The sequence below is a fragment of the Taeniopygia guttata genome, chromosome 3, assembly GCF_048771995.1.
Source record: "Taeniopygia guttata chromosome 3, bTaeGut7.mat, whole genome shotgun sequence".
NCBI lineage: Eukaryota > Metazoa > Chordata > Aves > Passeriformes > Estrildidae > Taeniopygia > Taeniopygia guttata.
The window spans coordinates 54,491,752-54,511,351 of NC_133027.1; the positions used below are offsets into that span (position 1 = coordinate 54,491,752).

At 37.7% G+C, this 19,600-nt stretch overlaps 1 protein-coding gene across 20 annotated transcripts in view; it reads right to left on the reverse strand.

The window, feature by feature from the left end:
* Positions 1-1,581: 1,581 nt before the first annotated feature.
* The window catches only part of PTPRK (protein tyrosine phosphatase receptor type K), a 374,534-nt gene continuing 356,515 nt past the window's right edge, over positions 1,582-19,600 (reverse strand). For all 20 annotated transcript variants that reach the window (XM_030267876.4, XM_030267874.4, XM_030267872.4 and 17 more), the window contains 12 exons: positions 19,349-19,385; positions 17,439-17,536; positions 16,625-16,741; positions 15,731-15,885; positions 14,472-14,607; positions 12,466-12,615; positions 11,727-11,900; positions 9,023-9,154; positions 8,667-8,792; positions 6,543-6,706; positions 5,201-5,336; positions 1,582-2,843 (listed from right to left, as the gene is read on the reverse strand). In XM_030267876.4, the coding sequence (XP_030123736.1) occupies positions 2,790-2,843; positions 5,201-5,336; positions 6,543-6,706; positions 8,667-8,792; positions 9,023-9,154; positions 11,727-11,900; positions 12,466-12,615; positions 14,472-14,607; positions 15,731-15,885; positions 16,625-16,741; positions 17,439-17,536; positions 19,349-19,385 (1,479 nt within the window). In that variant the 3' untranslated portion in view covers positions 1,582-2,789. The remainder of the gene's footprint in view (positions 2,844-5,200; positions 5,337-6,542; positions 6,707-8,666; positions 8,793-9,022; positions 9,155-11,726; positions 11,901-12,465; positions 12,616-14,471; positions 14,608-15,730; positions 15,886-16,624; positions 16,742-17,438; positions 17,537-19,348; positions 19,386-19,600) is intronic.

The window sequence follows — 19,600 nt, forward strand, 5'->3', positions numbered from 1 at the left end:
TCTCTTCTGACTTTATAGTAAAAATCACATTCTAATATTATCTTTTGCCTAAGAGATACTCAAAAGATACCATTACCGGAGAATAATATTTGTCATCTGCTTCTTACATACCACATTCCCTCTTTATACTTTTCCCTGACCTGGCCAGGAAGAATTTCCCAGAAATTGCAAAAGCTCTTTAGATCACCACAGTCAGCAAGAGCTACAGAAATTATGAGACTCTCAGACTACTTGAACTCTAACAGAGTTCCCCACCCCTGCAGAATGACCAGTGGCAGCTAGAATCTCTTCTAGTCAAGGGGGATGCTCCCAAGGAAGACTCTTTTGCAGGCTCAGTATGCTGCAATGCCAGGATAAATACTGGCACTTGCACCAGTCATGCTTAATGTCCAGGGGAAACTGGACTCAAGGGTTTTAACCAGGATCATGAAATTCTGATGGGGATGGACCCCAATGTCCCAAACACAGCAGCTCTCTGTGAGAAAAACTCTACCCAAAATATAAATATCATACTGGGCAGTACAGAATGTGGCTTTTGCCTTCCACAACCCTAAGAGCTACTCATCTCTCCTGTCACAAAATAAATCTAGACTTCTAGACTAGACTTCTCAGCGTCCTCTCAGACAACAGAGGAAGATTTTTCCACAGTCAAAACCATCTAGGGCCAGACAGATGTCTAACAGGCAGTATGCATCAGGCATGTTGTTTCCACAAAATGTGGTGACCAGACAGTCAGCTCTAGGTAACAGACCCAGCACTTTCTCTGCCAAAGTTAGTTGAATGCCATTTCCTCACAAGGAAAGCAGAGTGTTGCAAGGCATGTAATTTATACTCCAGTTTCCATTATAGCAGATGAAAAAAAAAGGGTCATTTGAGTATTAAGAAGCCAGACCCAGTAAATGTTTAGAAACTTTTTATTTTCCTTGCCATTAATAACTAGGAATTAACAGTGGGTGACTCAAAAAAAAAAAAAAAACCTACAAAAAACAAAACAAAACAAAACAAACCCTACAAAAAACCAACCCCACAAACAAACAAACAAAAAAAAAACCCCAAAAAAACCCAAACCAAACAAAAGAAGTGGTGTAGATTTGAAAGAAGTGGAGCTATGTGGTACAGATGGAGGCACTGAAAAAAATCTGAGAAGCAGTGTTTCTCTGAATATTTCTCTGCTGTTTATAGTGTTGAATGGATAATTCCATGTAACTGAAGGAAGAAATTTCGGACATACAGATGACATGGAGTCTTATGACATACTCCCTGAAGCACTAGGGTGAAAAATCATACAATTTCCTTTTGAGATTTACCTTATCCAGGTATATTGGTCTTCCAGACAAGAATGACTCCTTAAAGAGGACAGTAAATGAGAGGATATCAAATAGGAAAAAAAAAATCTTTAAATAAAAATTTAGTTCACTCTTACTTTACAGAATATTTAAAAGCACCATAGCATTTTACTGCCCGTTCTAAAAATGACCAAGAAGAGACTGTAATGATTTTCACTGGTAACTTTAGAGGAAACTTTGTGAAGAAATGGATGCAAGCTAAGTAAAAGGAAAGTAATATTTTGCACACCACAACTATAATCAGAATCTGGCATTGGTTTATTCAAATTTTGCTTTCTTGGAAGCAAAGCTTACATGTTCGTAAACATCAAATTAAACATTGCTTAATTTTACAGTTTCCTAAACAAATACTTTTTTACCCTGAAGGGCATATGCAGACCCATTTATTTGTGTCACAGTTCTCCTGTTGATCTGTGCTTCTATATCTTTAAAACAATTGGTTCCTGTACAATTTTTAATGGATCTTAAAAATTTCTTCCAATATTGTGCAAGTCATAGGCAAGGACATTTTTAAGTGTGCACTTCCGTACATTTTTTTTATCAGTACTTAACTAATGCAACTGTGAAAAACTATACATTTTCAGGAAAATGTTTATATTTTGGTCCTGTACTTAAAGACCTTCTATAATCAAGTTGTTTACATGAATTTGAACCACAAGCATGTACACAACAAAACCACTATACCAATGTTTCTTGGTCTATGCATAAAAAGTATGTCTTCTACTTACACTAAAACATACAAAAAATAAACTACAAAAATTGTTTACACTTGATTTCAGCAAAAAAAGCTTTCTTCAAGAAAAATGATTCTTCTCTTTTTCAGCCATCAAAAAAGGAATGCAAGTAAATAATAAATACATGTGCTTTCTCCATATAGACATATTTACACTTGAGTCTTTGGCTTATGTTTAAGTTTCTTTATAAAGATCTTTATGTGATCCAGCCATCATTGCACATTAAAACAAAATAAGCCAGCTTTTCTTTTACTATATATAATATATATATGCAACACTTGAAACGTATAAAGAATGAACCTTACTATCAATCTGCACTGTTATTGTACTTTAACAATGTATCAAAAAGAAAAAAAATTAATACCATATAGGAAATATTGATACATGCAACAGATGGTCGCTCTACTGTATCTGAGAGACGGCTGCATATACACACACGAGAAGGTCCTAATCTGAGCAAATCTCTTCTGGTTTTCATTAAATAGTATTTATGTGGCACTAAATGTTGATACTGTATACAAGCATAGAAACAGATTGAGTTCTTTTATTAAGATACACAACTTCATAAGAAAAATACTTTGCATTTAAAATTTAAAATCCCTCCCACCCCCCTCTTCCCCTAAAATCTTTCTTCACAGGATCAAGAACTGTTGTCAAAACAGCTTATTGAGATTCATCTATTTGGTGAACTTCATCACATCCTTTCCGACTAAGAGGATTCCAGATACTCCAGTGCAACATCGTAGCAGAAACGATATTGTTCCTTTAAGGGGGGAACAGAAACAGACGTTACATTAAAATCCAAAATCTTAGCAGCAGTATCTATAACCAAGAACATTCTTTGCTAACTAGTAAACCAGACAGGCTTGGATTTTCTATTTTTCCCCCTATTACACAAGTATATTACCAGCTCTGATTTAAACATCCACCCTAACCAATGAAGGGGGAAAGAAGCTGACCATTGAAAGTAATGGTGTGCTTCTCTGATTTTTTCAGACTCTGAACTGGTTTATCAAACTTGAAAAGCTCTCCCCTCAGTCAGAGCATTCTTGCAGTGAAAGCACCTTGACTCTGATACACCACTTCTATTTGAGTTAGCTGATATTGAGCAGTAACTGCTGCACCAAGCAGCTCCGTGTTCAGAGCCCATTGGTACAGTCCCGTTGATGTGGCATCCAAAAGATCAGACGAACATTTAAACAGAAGTTCAAAACCTCATTGTGGTTATTATTTATCCTCAACAATGCTGTTGTTGAGAGCTGATACTGGGAGACAGGGAGGAAGACAGAGAGAGGAGAGAGAAAGAGAAAGAAGAAATAAAACCAAGGAAATGAATTTGATGTCTATTGTCCGTATGACTTGAAAAATGAAATCTGTCCTTGTGATTTATTTTTGTTTTCACAGGAAGATAGCGTGATGCATTAACAGGAAGTTGTGGGGATATCTTAAAGGCTTTATTGCACTGCTCGTTGTTATCTGATCCTGTTGCCGAAAGTAGGGCACATGACACTGCTATATAGTGGATTTCCTGGTTTGTTTTCTAACTAAAAACTCAACAGCTGGTGCTGTTCAAGATTTCTGAATAAAAATCCATACAGCACAAATATATAACTAAAAAAATATAGCAACTTCAGTGTAAAGCTACAGTGGAATTCAGGACTATTTTGCAATATAAGTTTGCAGAGCATTTATCAGAAATAAACACAATCTACCTCAGCCTCCCTTTACAGTGATACAAATAATTTTTCATATGATCTGACCTGCTTTCTTGACAGCAGTGAACTGAAACCCAGGCAGCAATTCAATATGTTGTGTCTCAGATGCCTATGGCATGGGAGAATGCAAAGCATTTTCAGCAAAAGCAGCAATACCTAGCCCAGTGTCACTGCTGCCACAGGATGTTCTATTTGTTAACATATTAATCGTCTTCTTCTCATGTGGAGGCAAGGGATGGAAGTGATGCACTATGATTAAGGGAATTATGCCACAGAAGCTATTTGATATTAAGCAAACACTGACACTTGGAAAAAATGGGAATATGGGAAGAGGCAGATACAGCCATTTTGTACAATATGCAAGTTCACAGGGTCAGAAGCTATTTCCACTATGCGTTAACACTATGAGTTTATAATTTCAATTGGCATCCCTGATTTTTATGCTGTAGGCAGCCATCTGGCTGAAAAGTGACACTGGCAGCTGGCAGTGTGAGACTCAAATGGCAGGAACTCCCAAGCACTATATAACCTGCTTTCATTCACCTACAAAAAAGAAAAACATCCATGTGGAAGAATTTTTTAAGGACCTTCCAGTCCTTAATGTTCAGTTTTTGCTGGAGAGGCAAATGTTTGAATGGGTAGGCACCCATATGGGTGTATAAAGATTAACCAGAAGATTAAAGTAATTTTGAGTTCTGGCAATGTACACGCAGGTATTTAGTCTTGCAGTTTTGCTAATTCAGGCTCATATTGTTTGTATTTGTTTATTGTTTATTATTTAACTGTTGGATTCAATAATTAAGGATCTCGTAATTGAAGAGACACTTCAATTAAGTGTCTCTTCCAACCTAAATTATTTTATATATTCATTTGCAAAATACTAGATCCAAATGCTTGATTTTAAAGTTCTGAGGTATCATTTTGACTCCCACAAATCTGAGTAACAAAGATTGTCAGCATTCAGTACAACTTCCAAAGCAGCAGTTTTTACTAAGGAGCAAAATATTCACAGATCCATCTAGGAATCTGTATTTCACAGCTTCATCCTACTACCAAGGGGAAATGCCTCACTCTGTAAAATTTCAAGACAGCTTGTGCGAGTGCAGCCTGCTGCAACTTCCTTTCAAACAGACCGCGTTATTTTGGGAGATTAAAGTGCATTCTGTTAACTCAGAATGGTTTCTGTGGAAAGCATGCAACCACTACAAGAAAGGTAGTGTAAAATGCTAAGCCTGTCCTCTCATGATGCTGACTTGCATTCACACACAATAGCTGTCCTTTCTTCTTCTGGCCCATGGTAGGTTTGCACTGTTTTGTGAGCACAGGACTGAAAACACAGCTCACACAACAAGGCAGCCACAGGCTCCCTGGCTGTTTGCAGCAACTCTGCAGGGGTGGTGCTTACCGGAGTTTCTACCATGTTGGGCTTACTGTTCCGCAAGGTCTTCACGGCGTGGAAAACATCCACCACATTCTGCCTTTTCACCATCTCAACCACAATGCCGATGGCGCAGAACATCCCGCTCCGGCCACCTCCATTTCTGTACACAAAGAAAAGAGAGTTAAATGCAGCTGTGGCCTAAGACAGCATCCAAAATGCATTTATGTTCTTTCACTCTGTAAGCACGAGTGATTCCTGAGTCCCAGAGGCAGACCAGACTTTAGCAATCTCTTTGCAGCTTCAGAGGGTTTGGTCTAAGACATTTTTTTTTCTGAGCTTCCTCTCAATTACTGCTTTTGAATTATGTCCTTACAGCCCATCATGCTGCCCAATTATGCTATAAGTCTAAATTACATATGCATTAGAAATAAAAAGAAAAAAAATGTAACCCAAGTTCAATGGCAAGTAGGACATTAGAAATAATAAAAACAAGTTCAATGCCAAGTACATTTTCCACTTACTTCTGGAAAGACACTCACTTAACTTATGATGTGAAGATTACTCAACCAGATATGCTTAGGTATCACTGATTTAATAACTTGTTGACCTTTGGGGACACTTCTGAACTATTTTAATCTAATTTCAAAGAAATTCAGGTAGGTATTTCTTCTTATTAATTTTGAGGTGGTGTAGGCAGAAACAGGTCACTAGGTAATTCTGAACATTTAAACTGAGGTCTTCTTTTCAGAGTAAGAAAACATTGATTACTCTCTGCTTAGGGAGAAGAAGATGCCATCTTTTCAAAACTCCCAATTCAGCTCCCATTAAAGTATCAGATAAGCAGCCAGCAGCCATTTACCAACCATAGTTTTAGTATCATGTACTGTAATAGAGCTTTTTTCAGATTTCCTATATCCACAGTTTTCAGTTTAAATCCCTCAAAATAATGTAGGCCTTTCTTTTGGGAAAAAATATATCACATTCTGTGTAAAAAAGACACAAAACCCCCCCTTTTGGCACTCAGTATAAAAGACTTCCTTACTGAAACCAGGCAGAAGAAACAGATCTGAATATGTCTTGCACCTGAAAAAGACGCTATTATGTACAGATGACAGTACATGCGGTATCAATGTAGTATCACGCTCAAAATACTCATTCCTTGACCTGACACAGAAAAATATAAAAGTTGAATAAAAGCTAACCTACAGTGGTAGGCAGTGGTACTTCTTTATTTTTTTTATTAAAAAAGTAACAGGCACAGATGCAAAATAATGTATCCATAAGAATAATGCTTAAATTAAAGCCAATAATTAATTTAAAAGGATTTATTTGAAGAGCAGCAATTGACTTTCTCCAAGTTACTCACAGGCAATGGATGATGGTTCGGCCCTCCCCTTCTTCACATTCCTCTTGCCATTTTTCAACCTGGAGAATCAACTTCAAGAAGGATCTCTTGGAAGCTGGCACATCTCTGTGAGAAGCCCATCCCAAATACTGGAATTGCTGCACCATCAGATAGCCCTCTTGTGGCTGAGGGAAATCAAAGGGCTTTAGGTCAAAATGGCACTTTTACATCTTGGTTTAGGAAACCAAAATAGAAAACTAATGTGAAACCTAGGTGTTTATATTATGGGGGTTCTAATGTGTATACATTGCATGGTAGGGCCTCCAGTAATTCCTACCACCTGAGTTCAAGGAAAATGTGAGAAAAGGTAAAAAAGGGAGCTACCTTGAAGACCACATCACAGTTTATCAATCCCAAATGTAACTTATACTGAATTTTAAATCGACAAATACCCTAGATTTTGTAGATTCTATGTGCCAAGTTTGCTTAGCAGCACTAATCAATTTAAAACATCACTATTAAATTCTTAGAGTCGCAGAAATAGAGAGAAATACATTTGGCTCTTATTCATGAACTGACCCCATTATAAATGAACAATGAGTAATATTGGTGCACAAACATGACTACTGTCCTTGAAGTCTTCCCTTTGTGCCAGACTATGATAATCATGACAGCCTCGCTGCCAGTCTCTGAGCCTTCCACGTGCTAGATGTGACACAGAGAAAGCTTTGAATAGAATTTGACTGTCACAAGAAAGGCCTCAATAACAAGAAGAATAAATACTCTATCTAGTTTCTTGAAGCTGAAGATGACAAGTAGGAATGTGGATTTTTGAAAAGTAACAACAGAGCAGAGAGATTTTTAAAAGCAAAGCTTATAAGCAAAAGGACATAGGAGACAAAGAGAAGTGGAAGCGTCGAAAATCAGAACATCATAAAAAAGGAAGAAATGGCAAAAATAAGAAACAAAAAGGGGAAAAAAAGGAGGAAGTCTCAAAATACGAAAAAAACCCGCTGTGGCATAATATTTGCCAGTATGCCCACACCTTAGTTTCCTGTAGTTTCCAAAAATAACTGAAAATGTATTTTTTTTAATTCTGAATATAAGCAAGGAAAAAAAAAACAGAGTAAAATACTAGCCACATGGAAACTGGTTTTTGCCCTCTGAAAAATGAAAATGTGACCAAAATAAAAGAAAACAAAAATAAAACAAAATACATGAAAGATCTTTGTGTACACAGTAATTAATTTTCCCCATAGTATCTTTCAAGATTAATGATAGTTCAACAAATATTCAAGATACACTAGAAATTGTGATAAATTGAATATTGGATGGAAGACAAAAAGCAGTCGTGGCAAGTAAATAGGGATTGCTGGTTAATTGCACATAGACTGACTGGTGGCACAAGTGTCTGTAACTCTTTTTGGCAGGCAATATAAATAAGCAATTCATAGAGGTGAGCTAAACAGGAAACACTCTGTGGCAAGCAGGATTTAAGAAGATACTGCAAAAGGGTGGAACACTATGGGACAGTAAAAAGATAAGATGGTCTAAGGTATGAAAGAGCTGACAAGGATGCAAGACTGGCACTGCTACTGAAGCTGAGAAAAAGATGATAACTGTAGGTTGAGGCACAGTGGTGGCAGAACCCATTAGAGGCAGAGTTTTCAGGGTTTTTTCACACCCTGCTTTGCAGGGTGCCACAGTCTGCGTTTCCTGTTGTGGTTTTCACAGCTTAGGCTGAGAAGTGCTGGTTGTATAAGCAGCCTCAGTATTTCTGTTCGTGATTCACCACAGAAAACATCTTACCAAAGCTATGAACTAAATACATGTTCAGTACAGGGATATTTCTTTTACTGCACACCAAACCAAGAGAACACAGAATACTTCTCCCACATCAGGCAGAATGCCTACGAACAACATTTAACCATCTTAATGCTCTCTCTGCTTATTGTAGAAAAGTACTGCAGCTGTGGAAAAGTACTAGAAATCAGTATTAGATACTGATGCTTGACGGACTCTTTTCTGAATAATGTCTTATGAACATTAGTACTTCACTATTATTCAAAATTGAAAAGCACAAGAGCCTAGAGAGCATGAAAACCAAAATATCTTTCTGTCACATATTGCTAGAATAATCCTTACTCTTGTTAGATTGCATATCCTGAAAATTCTGTTTATGACGTCACAGTCCATTGAACATGACATGCATTCCACTTGGATGGGGCCGTACCGCAGTATCCCTTCCTCGGGCCAGTATTGTGGGCAACCCTGTGCCAGAGCAAAACAGGCATAATTAAAAGGCAAATTACAACCTGACATTGCCTTATTCCACTGCAGATATCTCACCTAACTTGTACTGAGTAACTAGTGTTGATTAGCCACTGTAAAGCGGAGAACAATTGTAAAGTCACTGCACTGCTCTACATTTTCATCATCTAGTAAATCCAGAGTGATTAAAGGATGTGATAATACATAGAAAACTCAAGCTCCAAACTAACCTGTGCTAAGTCGACTTCATTTAACATCACAAGAGAAGTACAGCCATAGTCGTACACTAATCTCCAGAAATCTTTCACAGTGTTTGGTAAAGGATGTTGTGTGACGATAAAAGCTGCCGGCTGCCTGTAGCTCTGTAAAGGTAAACAATTTTATTAGTACCAGTATGGGAAATACTTAAATTCTACTGAAACAGAACAAAACATAAAAATAGAACAAAGGTGTGACATAAATTACTTCATATATCACTAAGGATGTAAAAGTTAAAAACACATTATCATGTCCAATAAGAACAAAGAGGTTACTCTGCTCAGGTCTGCCTTCTTCTTGGTTACAGAACAAGCCCTGCTTTTACAATCAGATATGCTCCAGGCACTGAAGATGTTCTTTGTGGCTCTGCTGAGCTGAGGCTCAGGCAACTCTGCTCTAGGCTCTGTGTCCAGGAGCCATGCAGGGAACCTTCACCTCATGATACAGAGAGGGGTGCAGAGGTCTCAGAAGATCACCCTCACCACAGTAGGTTTTATGTGAACTCTTTGATTGAACTGGGGACTAAGCTCAATCCCAAACTCTGTTTCATAGTGCACAGCCACAGGGACACCCACAGAACTGACTTTTGGGATCACAGGGACCCATTTCCAGCAGAAAGCATAAGTTCAACAGCAAAATCCTATTTCCTGCCAGGACTGCAGGTTCCATTTTCTGTATGCTGTGTTATACACAACTGCAAATAGGGACTTTCAGCCTTGCAGAGTAACTGAGAGGCAACTAACAGTGGAGGGGCTACTTTCCTGCTGCAGATGTATTATGAGCAGCAAGCAGAAGAGGAGAGATCAGAAGTCTTTTGCAGGCAATTTGAAATCATCCATGGAAAAGTCAACCCAGGAGAAAGACCTGGTAGGGCAAATAAACCACTTTTGCTATGAAAGCTTGCTTATTTGAAGATTGATCTAAGCGATTGTTATGTGCAATATATCAACATACCTTCCAATAACTTGTTGTTAATGTCTTTAGCATCAGTACTTGCTTGACAAGAGATTAAGGAAGTTGCCGATTTTTTTAACATAGATTTTTGTTACCTTTTCTAATGGAAGGATGTTGGGGTAGTAGCAGCTCATGTCCTACTTCCTAGAACTGTCCAGGGACAACCAATTTTGATTCTTCCCCTGTACTTTTAAGAAATAAAACAAGCCCTAACTAATGTTTTCCTACCCCTCTTTCCCATTATTTATTGTGTTTCTCAAGAGAAAGATAAGGGGTAAGTTCCTCTTTCTGTTTTGTTATTGAGAGTCCCTTTTTCTTGTCCAGGAGCAGTTCCTCTTCTCTGAATAAATCAGTCTTAAAAAAAATGTCCAGAAGAGAAAAGGCAAAAAAAAAAAAAAGCTTGTGTTACCTAAAATTTTAACCTTTTATTTATAACTTTGTTATATGCCTTCACTGTAATATAATACCTTTTATTTCTGCTGCTATTTTTCCTTTTATTACTACCATTTCTGCCTTTTTTAACTTGCCTCTGATTGCCAATCCATTAATATATTGCTTGGTTCATGTTCTACCTGCCACATGCTGTTGCACACTCAAGAGTCCTCCTGCCTCCCAGAGCCTGTGTTGCCTTTCTTTCACCCCAAACTACACTCCTCAATGCAGCTCTGTTGGTTTGTTCATAGCACATCAATTTTATCCAGGTGCTTAATGCCATTTTAACTGCAATTCTAAACAATTTTTGCTACCAGAATTCTGTTTACTGCTCTAATTCATCTGTTCAGCCCGCAGTGACACCCTAATACATTGGTCTTACACACACTACTCCTCTATTTTTTTTGACACAATAAGTTGGTTATGAGATTAGGAGCTGCATTTTGCTATCAGTTTGTTTTCTGCCCTACCTCAGGCAGAACCAATCAGTGTTGATGATTTCTGCTACTATTTGCCATTTTATTTCAGCATCTCTCCTTGACATGGCAGTTTCTGACAACATTTTATTTTTGAAGAAGGGGAGATGCTCCTGGAAATCAGGCCACTTAAATAAGTATTTATTATAAAAGTGGCTTTAGGGGCCTAACTTTGGAAATGCTAATGGGAGGCACAGGCAGGTATCTAGAAGCACATGAACTGCTTTATTGATCAGACACATATAAGCAAATTCAACTCTATTTTCCCCATTAATTCATCTTTCCCCCTGACAGTATTTCTGTTACTCAGACTTCAACTTTAAAGAGCTGCAACTCAAAACATAAACAACAAACTCCCCAATCCTATACTCTATACCCAAAAATGCCAAGAAAACAATTTTTTCTTCCTCTGTTGCTTCTACCTCAGTATAGAAAGACTTTTAAATGAAATAGTGATAGGAACCTCATGTTCAGATAGATAACATTTACTTCCTAACAAACAGCAGATTTTTGAGATCTTGCTGAGATTTGAGATTTGGAGGTCTGGACACTAGAGCTTTATATAATGCTGTTAAAAAGGTAAGATTTCCAGTGGGTCCCACAAAGATGCCAAAGACTAAAGGTAACTAACCTTCTGAACAAAAACACAAACTGATGGGACTTCTTACCTTCTCCCCCCAACCCTTCTTCATTAGGACTGTTTTACTGGGCACTGCAGTAACAGAATTACCCTTTTATAAACCAGCAAGTGCTCTCTCTCACATTACAGAGCTTTCCATGGCACACTATGCAGACAAAGAAGGTAGTCTCTTACGTCCATAAGAGCAGCATTGATGTAGTTGCTGCTCTCCCCATCAATAGTAATTAAGAAAGGCAGACATCTGTCAGGTGGCAGCATATCCATGAAGCGGTTCTTGTCGTGGTTCCTTGGCAAGCAGGCAATGCTGCAGTCCTCCGCCTGCAGGCGAGGGGTCACAGAATTCAGGGTCTGAGGGAAAAAGGACGCTTGTTTTAGCACACTGAGCTAACACACATGGGACTCAGAAGCCCTGAGTTTTACTGTAAAATACTGCAATATGAGAAAACACGAGGCATTAGCAAGAAGACATTAACAAATGCAAGATCCTATCTGTTGTAGGACATTCTGGGGTTTTGCAAGGTGGGTTAAGTTGCAGATATTAAAAGCACTCCATGTACCACTGAACACATTCCGCATGACACCATCCCTTCCGAAAGGAATAAAACAAAGAGGATCCTTTGGAGCTCTAAAAAGCTATGCCTTTTATGCAAATGCAAGCCAAAACTCTCTGGCTCTTACTCACTTGTCTTTATTTCAAACAGTTATTTACTGCAATTTTATTAAAAGGAGGATATTCTGTATTTAAAACAATTTTGCAAAGCACATAAACATGGATGTTTTATTTTGTAGACAAAATGTTAAGGACCAATTGCTATAAAAGTCACAGGAAAAACCTTCTCCTTAAAATAAATTAAATCTATCTAGAGGCAAAAAAATTCTTGTCACATCAAGAGTTAAGTGGAACTGTGAATACCTGAAACTCATCTTTGAGATGTGAAGAGTTTGTCTGAGAGTCTATTCTAATCATATCAAAATAAGCAGCTTTGAATTCACAGACAGGAATGGCAGTTTCTCCACACAAGCAAGCTTCTAGAATGGCATCGTGAATAAAGATGTACTGCTCCTGTCAAATTAGGAAAATAAACAAAAATTGTAGCCATTTAAAACCAACAGATCTCTCCTTCTTTTAGGATAAACAGACCTACTGCACACTCTTAAACCCATTCAAAGTACTGTCCATCAATACATTAAATAATGTTTTAATACAAATAGTCTTATTCTTATTGGGGTGCAGTGAACAAGGATGTTTTCCTCAGGACCAATTTAAATTCAGTAAAACCTAACAGAACAGGGATAGTAATTTATTTAAGATGAGATTTTCAGTTTTCTTGTACTGCTTGCGGGTTTCTGTGCATATACCAAAGGCTTGTTTGCTTTATCAATTTTTTTTAATAGCTTCCAATCTTCTGATGTTAGCAGAAATTTCAAGCACTACCAGTATGATTAGCAAGTATTTGGCACACTGCATTCTCCTTATGCATGTGCAAGCTAGTGCATCAGTTGCCTCATACTTGGCTCTAGGCCAATAATAAATTCCAGTGTGTTCCAACGGAAGCACCAATTTTTCCAATTTTTACTAACTTGTCTTAAGAGAGCCTGAATCCTAGATAACTGCATTACTATTTCAGTTAGGTCTTCTGTCAATTTTTACACAAAATGCCCATTATATTTACTCACCCTGAGAGGAATAGATGTAAACCTTTCCTAGAACTGTGCCAGCCTCACGTAGCTACTGTGAATACCAACAAGGTTCTTAAGAGCACAAAATTTAACATGTGCTGTAAAAGCAGCACATGTCCAGGGACCACAGTAATCTTCTGGCTCTACAGCCTTACTCATACAGCTATGGAGCTATTGGCATCACTGTTGACTGTATGACCATCACAAGAACTCGATGCTTTGTTTTGCTATGCAAGTATGAGCTTTGTTTTGCTATGCACGTATGAGCCTCTGAGAGAAGGTGAGACGTAAGAGAGGTAAGAGGCAGAAGGGAGAGAAAGGAATAATAGTATATATATTAATTCACATGCAAGTGCAGATTAGACTGAGATGGTTAAAGCAGTTAAACTGAAACACTCCACCCCATGCACTTTCCAAAAGTTAATGGGTTTGTAGCAGGAGGAGTTGACCAGGACCGTTTATTGTTCAACTGGCATAAGTTGCAGCATGAAATAAAAACTGCACCAAATTACACTGACATGTTTGGCTGGCAACTGTAGAGATTTTCATGAGGTCACAGGTGAAATAACATCTCAGGTACATGTCCTTATGGAGGGCAGGAGAGAGACGTGGTGAACCACTTCAGGTAATCTGCCAATATAAAACCAATCACCTGTGTTTTTTTGGAAGCTCAGTGGTACTCTGGTGGCAGAGTGGAAGCTGTTAGAACTTCATTCCTAAGGCAATGATTTTATTGTGAAACTGCTGAAGGTATGTTGAAAGACTTAGAGTAAAAATACGGAAAAGATTCACAGCAAGGTTAATAAAACAAACAAAAACAAAATTGAAAAGAGCATGTGAAATGGACATAAAGTTCACCAGTAAATTTATAGATAAAGTGACCGAAGATTGTCTAAAACAAGTGTCAGCCTGCTAATTCCACCTTTGGGATCCTGGGATTGCTAATACCAGAGCTGGGGAGAGACATCCCAGACATGCCCAATGTAAGGTCTTCCCTGAAAAAATCCTTCTTTCTTTCCTTTTGTTACCTAGTTAGGAGAGCACTTGTTTCTGTGAAGACTACAAGAGTAGGCAGATTTGTTGCACCACCCTGGTTCTGAGTGCTTTTGCACTCAGCAATGGTCCCCAATGGAGGCACCTCCTTGACAGGGCCACCACCTGCTCACTTTGCAGAGTCACAGTGAAATTCACCTGAACGTTTCAAAAAGCATCAGGTGCTTCAAAGGCAAACTGCTGTACCTCAGTTTGTACCATGTTGATGCGCCGGGACCGCAAAGCTTTGACACAGTTGTAGATATCCACAACACCTTCTCTTTCTGCCATATCCAACATAATATCGATCACGATATAACAGCCTGTCCGTCCAGCACCAGCACTGAAAAGAATCAGTAAATACTGCTAGGAATAGCCCCAGAAAAACTCTAAAAACTTTATAACTGTTATTGAGAGCTTTCTTATAAAATCATTCTGCTTTTTATCACAGCCACTACCTAATTTTTATCTTCTCTCCTTCTCATCATAATGTCCTTTAAATCTTTTGATGTGTTCAAAACAACATTTTTCCATCACATTTGATCCACCAAGTAACAGCAAAAAAAAAAAAAAGTATTCCTTTTATCACCCAGATCAATACTTAAATTAGAAAAATAAGTTTGTTTAACTGATATCTGAAGACTGATTAAACTTATGCACTTCAGAATATTATAGATCTTGTTTTTCTTTAATAAGATTAAGAACAATTTTTAAGTGACCTATTACAATAAGAAAATCAAATGTATGTTTTACCAGTCAAGTTCCAAGTGAGCTCAGACAGTACATTTAATGATACCCAGAAGATTCACTTATGATTTATTTTGGCTTTACATAAAGCTAGGGACAGTTTTTGCACAGTGAATTATTAGAATCTGTAAAGGCTGAGTAACTTCATCTACAAAATGTAATTAAACATTTGACTAAAATACTTTGATAAATCACACGTTTGTAGAAACCCAATTCTATTTATCAAAGGATAGTGTCCCAACAAAATAACCTTGCAAAATCTGCACAGGAGAAACATTCTGTATTTGTTGCCACTAACCTAATTCCATCTTTCTTCATCTACTTGCTTACTTTTCTTTAAATTAATAATCTGTTCAGACATTATATGCAACACCAAGCTATCAAAGCAGATGCATCTACACTCATTCTCAAATGCTGTCACAAAATTGTTGAAGCTACCTAAAATGATAGCCTGGAGTATCATGATTTAGTATCATGATTGCAGCTGTTGCAGGAAAAAGAAAATCTCGCACTATACTATGAAAGAAAAGTGTACTAGAATCTGGTTATTTTCAAACATTGCTGTAAACAGCCAAACCCTACTGCAGTGTGAATTAGGCAATTCAAAAAGGGAAGAAGAAAACAGAGCACTTCAAAATGATGGATGCTTCAGAAGAGACTGCTGTAAATAAGCATATAAATAGTTGTGAAAAATACAAATCTACGCCTTTGGTACACACCTGCAATGGACAACAATAGGCCCTGCACTAGGAGGGTTAGATAATTTGACTCTCCGTATAAAGGAAAGCAGTCCTGTGGCATTGTAAGGAACTCCATGATCTGGCCAGCCAGTGAAATGAAACTGTTTAACTTCACGAATTTCATTGTAGCCCCTCTGTAAAAGGCAAAAAAAAGGTTATGAAATTCAAAGTATTTCATAGACTAGATATTATCTGGCTCAAATAATGATCACACATATTGATAGAATCTACATGCAGTTCTCATCAATTCATCAATTATTTAAAACAACAACCCATAGGAAGCTTAGAGATGTCATTGGGTTATTTTAATTTTTAAGTTTGTAATTTTCACTTTAGACATTAATTATGCTATTTTTGCTGCACTGAAGATTTTTTTAGTAGACTTTGATGCATTTTACATTGATTTTCAGAAGTTTTGCTAACTGGGGCAAGGGCCTGCTACATTTAAAGGCAAGTATGATATAGCATAAAACCACAACTGTATCACATGAAGTATTCACAGAATTTGTCCTTTGAATGAGATTGACTCAGCAGCGGTCAGAAGAGAGGGCTAAGGGATGAACAGCAGGCATGACTCATAAGCTGGTACTTGAGTTTAGCTCAGAAGTGTGGCTGTAGAGAAGAGGTGACTGTCAGAGAGGGGATGGCAGCAGTTGACATTTCTGGGGAAACTCAAAGTCCCACAGTGAGATGCATGCTTGGGTAGCGCTGATGCAATGCATAGCTCCCATGGTAAGGTAAGGCTGCCTACACTGCAGTCCAGCTAACAAGACAGAGGTATTTGGCATTCCACAGAAACGTCAGCATAGCCTCTTTCATCCTCCTTGCTACCAGGAAATAGTAGTTTGCTAAGCCCTTTCAAAATGTGCTCACCCTTCCCAGAGTGAAGGTCCTGACAACATATTCCGCGAGGGGCTCCATCTCTACACAAGTCACTTTGAAGTCCCCATAAACTTCAGTGTCGTCAGGCCAGTACTTGTAACACTTGACCTAAATAAAAAATGAGTATGATTTTACACCAAGGGAAAAGAAAAGCTTGAGGATACAGTACTGCATGTACTGCATTACACCGCATTTATTTCCAAAATGACCATGCATTCATGTGGCTTGCCATGACTAGTGGCTGTTATGTCAAATTAAGCACTAGCAACAAGGAATTTCCACTGCTTTACACAACTGCATTTAGGTGCCAAATTCGCTTCTAAACGAGCATTTGTATTTTCTTTAGTGCTGAGCTGTGGAATATATTTCCACTTATGCTAAATTGTGATGCATTTTGTACACATAATCAAACTGTTGCAAGTAATCCCAGATACTTTATAGACTTCCCCGAGGTATGTGTTACTGCTAAACTGTAATTTGCTGATTTCTAGCCACTGATATAGAAGCACATTTCCTCTACTACTCTTCTTATTTGAGTAACACTATACAATCTATTCTGCTGAAGTATGAATTTTGGATTCAGACAATTTTCCACTGCGCATGAAAGAAACACAGCATCAGTTTTCAGAAGCTGCTTTTAGACAATACCATGATTGCAACATTGCCTGGACTCCTTCCCCTTGCCCTCTCAGGATGCAAGGCTACCTTCACAAGACCCTTCTACATTCTGCCCACAGTATGTCTTGTCAGCAGTTTTTTTCTTTACACTTGCAGCATTAAAAGAAAAACAAATCCAAAAACTTACTCTTCCAACTTCCACTAAATTTGTGACCATCACAACACAAGCTGACTGCTCCTGCCATATCATTCTCCAAAAATCATAAACAGTCTCATGAACTGGACCTGTAAAAAAAAAAAAATCCAGGTAATATTCTGCAAAAAAAGAAGAGTCAAAGTGAATGCTAAGAAAAAAATCCAGTGGGTTTCAGAGCTGATGCATATGAGCACATTTGCTCAGAGAAGAAAACTTTGTGAAACCCCATCACTGTGCCATTGTGCCGGTTTCCAGATTATATTGTTACTTCTGACCAATGCTGGATATTCCAAATTTAACTGAATTATTCACTTGAAAGAAAATAATGGCAGGTATTTCATGCAGCAAAATGACAAAAGCTGCTTGAGAACTACAAGGATATGTGTAGTATAGTGCACAGCAATCTGCATGTATAGTTACACTTCCAGTTTTGTTTTACATTTGTTAAATATAATGTGTTGAGAACGAGTTTCATCAGGTGCTCACCAAGGAGATGCCCATGCCAGAGTGAAGTATCAGGCAGGACGGTGCTGGTACAGATACTCTGCACTTACTATCCACTTCCTGGCAAGCATGGATGCACAAGTATGCACTGAGCCAGACATTTCCCCCTGAAGTGTGTTTAAACTAACTTAAATACTTTTCTGTGAGGCAAATGAGAAGCACATGCTTACATTTTGCCTCTTGCTCTGCTGCAGAGACATGTTCAGTTGAGTGACAGAGGCATTTACCATTACAATAATTTCCAAAACAGCTCCTTTACCACCATCCAGCAGTACTATAAATATTACTGTATATAACAGACATAGAATTACAGAATTATCTGGAAAAGACCTTAAGCATTATCAAGTCCAACTATAAACCTAACATTGCCAAGTACACCACTAACCTTAAGTGCCACATTTGAAGACTCAGACACATTCTTTCATGTGCTAGATCAAAGGCTGCACACAAAAGCAGCAATAAATTTTTCTCTCCTTTCCACAGTACTATGTGCAATGATTTGCATAGTAAAACAGAAATAAAATACAAATGTAGACTTAATGCCATGTAGACACCTATTTAGGCAGCACTTATACAAAAATGAAAAACAAATGTGGTCAGAACTCTATAAGCATCCTGCTTTGAAATAAGTCTTTACTTTGACTTTCCTGTGTGCATCTACAATCAACTGAGGGACAAATAAGATATTTCCAGACAGTCGTCTGATTATGCTGACAGATCAAATAATAGCACACCTAAATCTAATTATTTTTATTTTAAATCATAGCCTCTGATATTTCAGTGCAATTTAGACTAATCTATTTGGTTTTTCATATTGTGAGGAGTTTTATCAAAAATACAAACCAAAAAATAATTTTTTTTTTTCTCTAGCACCTCTTTTTCTTAGTAGGGTGTTATATGATAAAGATTTGCCTCACTCCTTTGTACAAAAAGTCTTGGTCCTCTGGCCTTACTTTACCCAGGTTTTCTGAAAGAGTTTAATTTATCATTACTATCTTCACTGCATCCTGGACTAAGTTGTAGACAGCAAAATAAAACATTGTAATATGGAAAGAAAAATGCCTCAAGGCAGGTTGAAACCTTCTCTGTCCATGTGTCTTTTCTCTATTCATCTTCATAATTGGAAATCATGGTAGTAGGTTCTGACTTTATCAGCTGAATTTATCACTGACAGATTTGCTCAATAGCTAATTAACGATAATGATAATGATAAATTAGTGCAATTTTTGAATTTATTCACAGTCCACCCAAACATACTATGTTAATTTACCATAACACAAGATGACAACTCCCAGTACTGGGTATGCTTTATTTTCATCTGCTCTTATTTTACGAAAACACTGTTGAACTCTACAGAGAACAATTGTTTGATTTGATTAAAGCTGGCAGATCCTTACCTTGGGTTGCAATGTAGTGACTTGGTCTCTGATATCCCTAAAACAGCAATATAAGTTGGTTTGAGTACCATATTAGTGACAGAGAGTGGAAAATAAAAGCAGAAGGATACAACAGAATCCTTATATCTAGACAACACTTTCAGAACAAACCAATATTTAAGAGCAGCATGAAGCTCAAAACCTAAAAAACCAGTTAATATTGAAAAGGCTTGAATGACAACAGATAAAATGAAAATAAGAACATCTGACTTG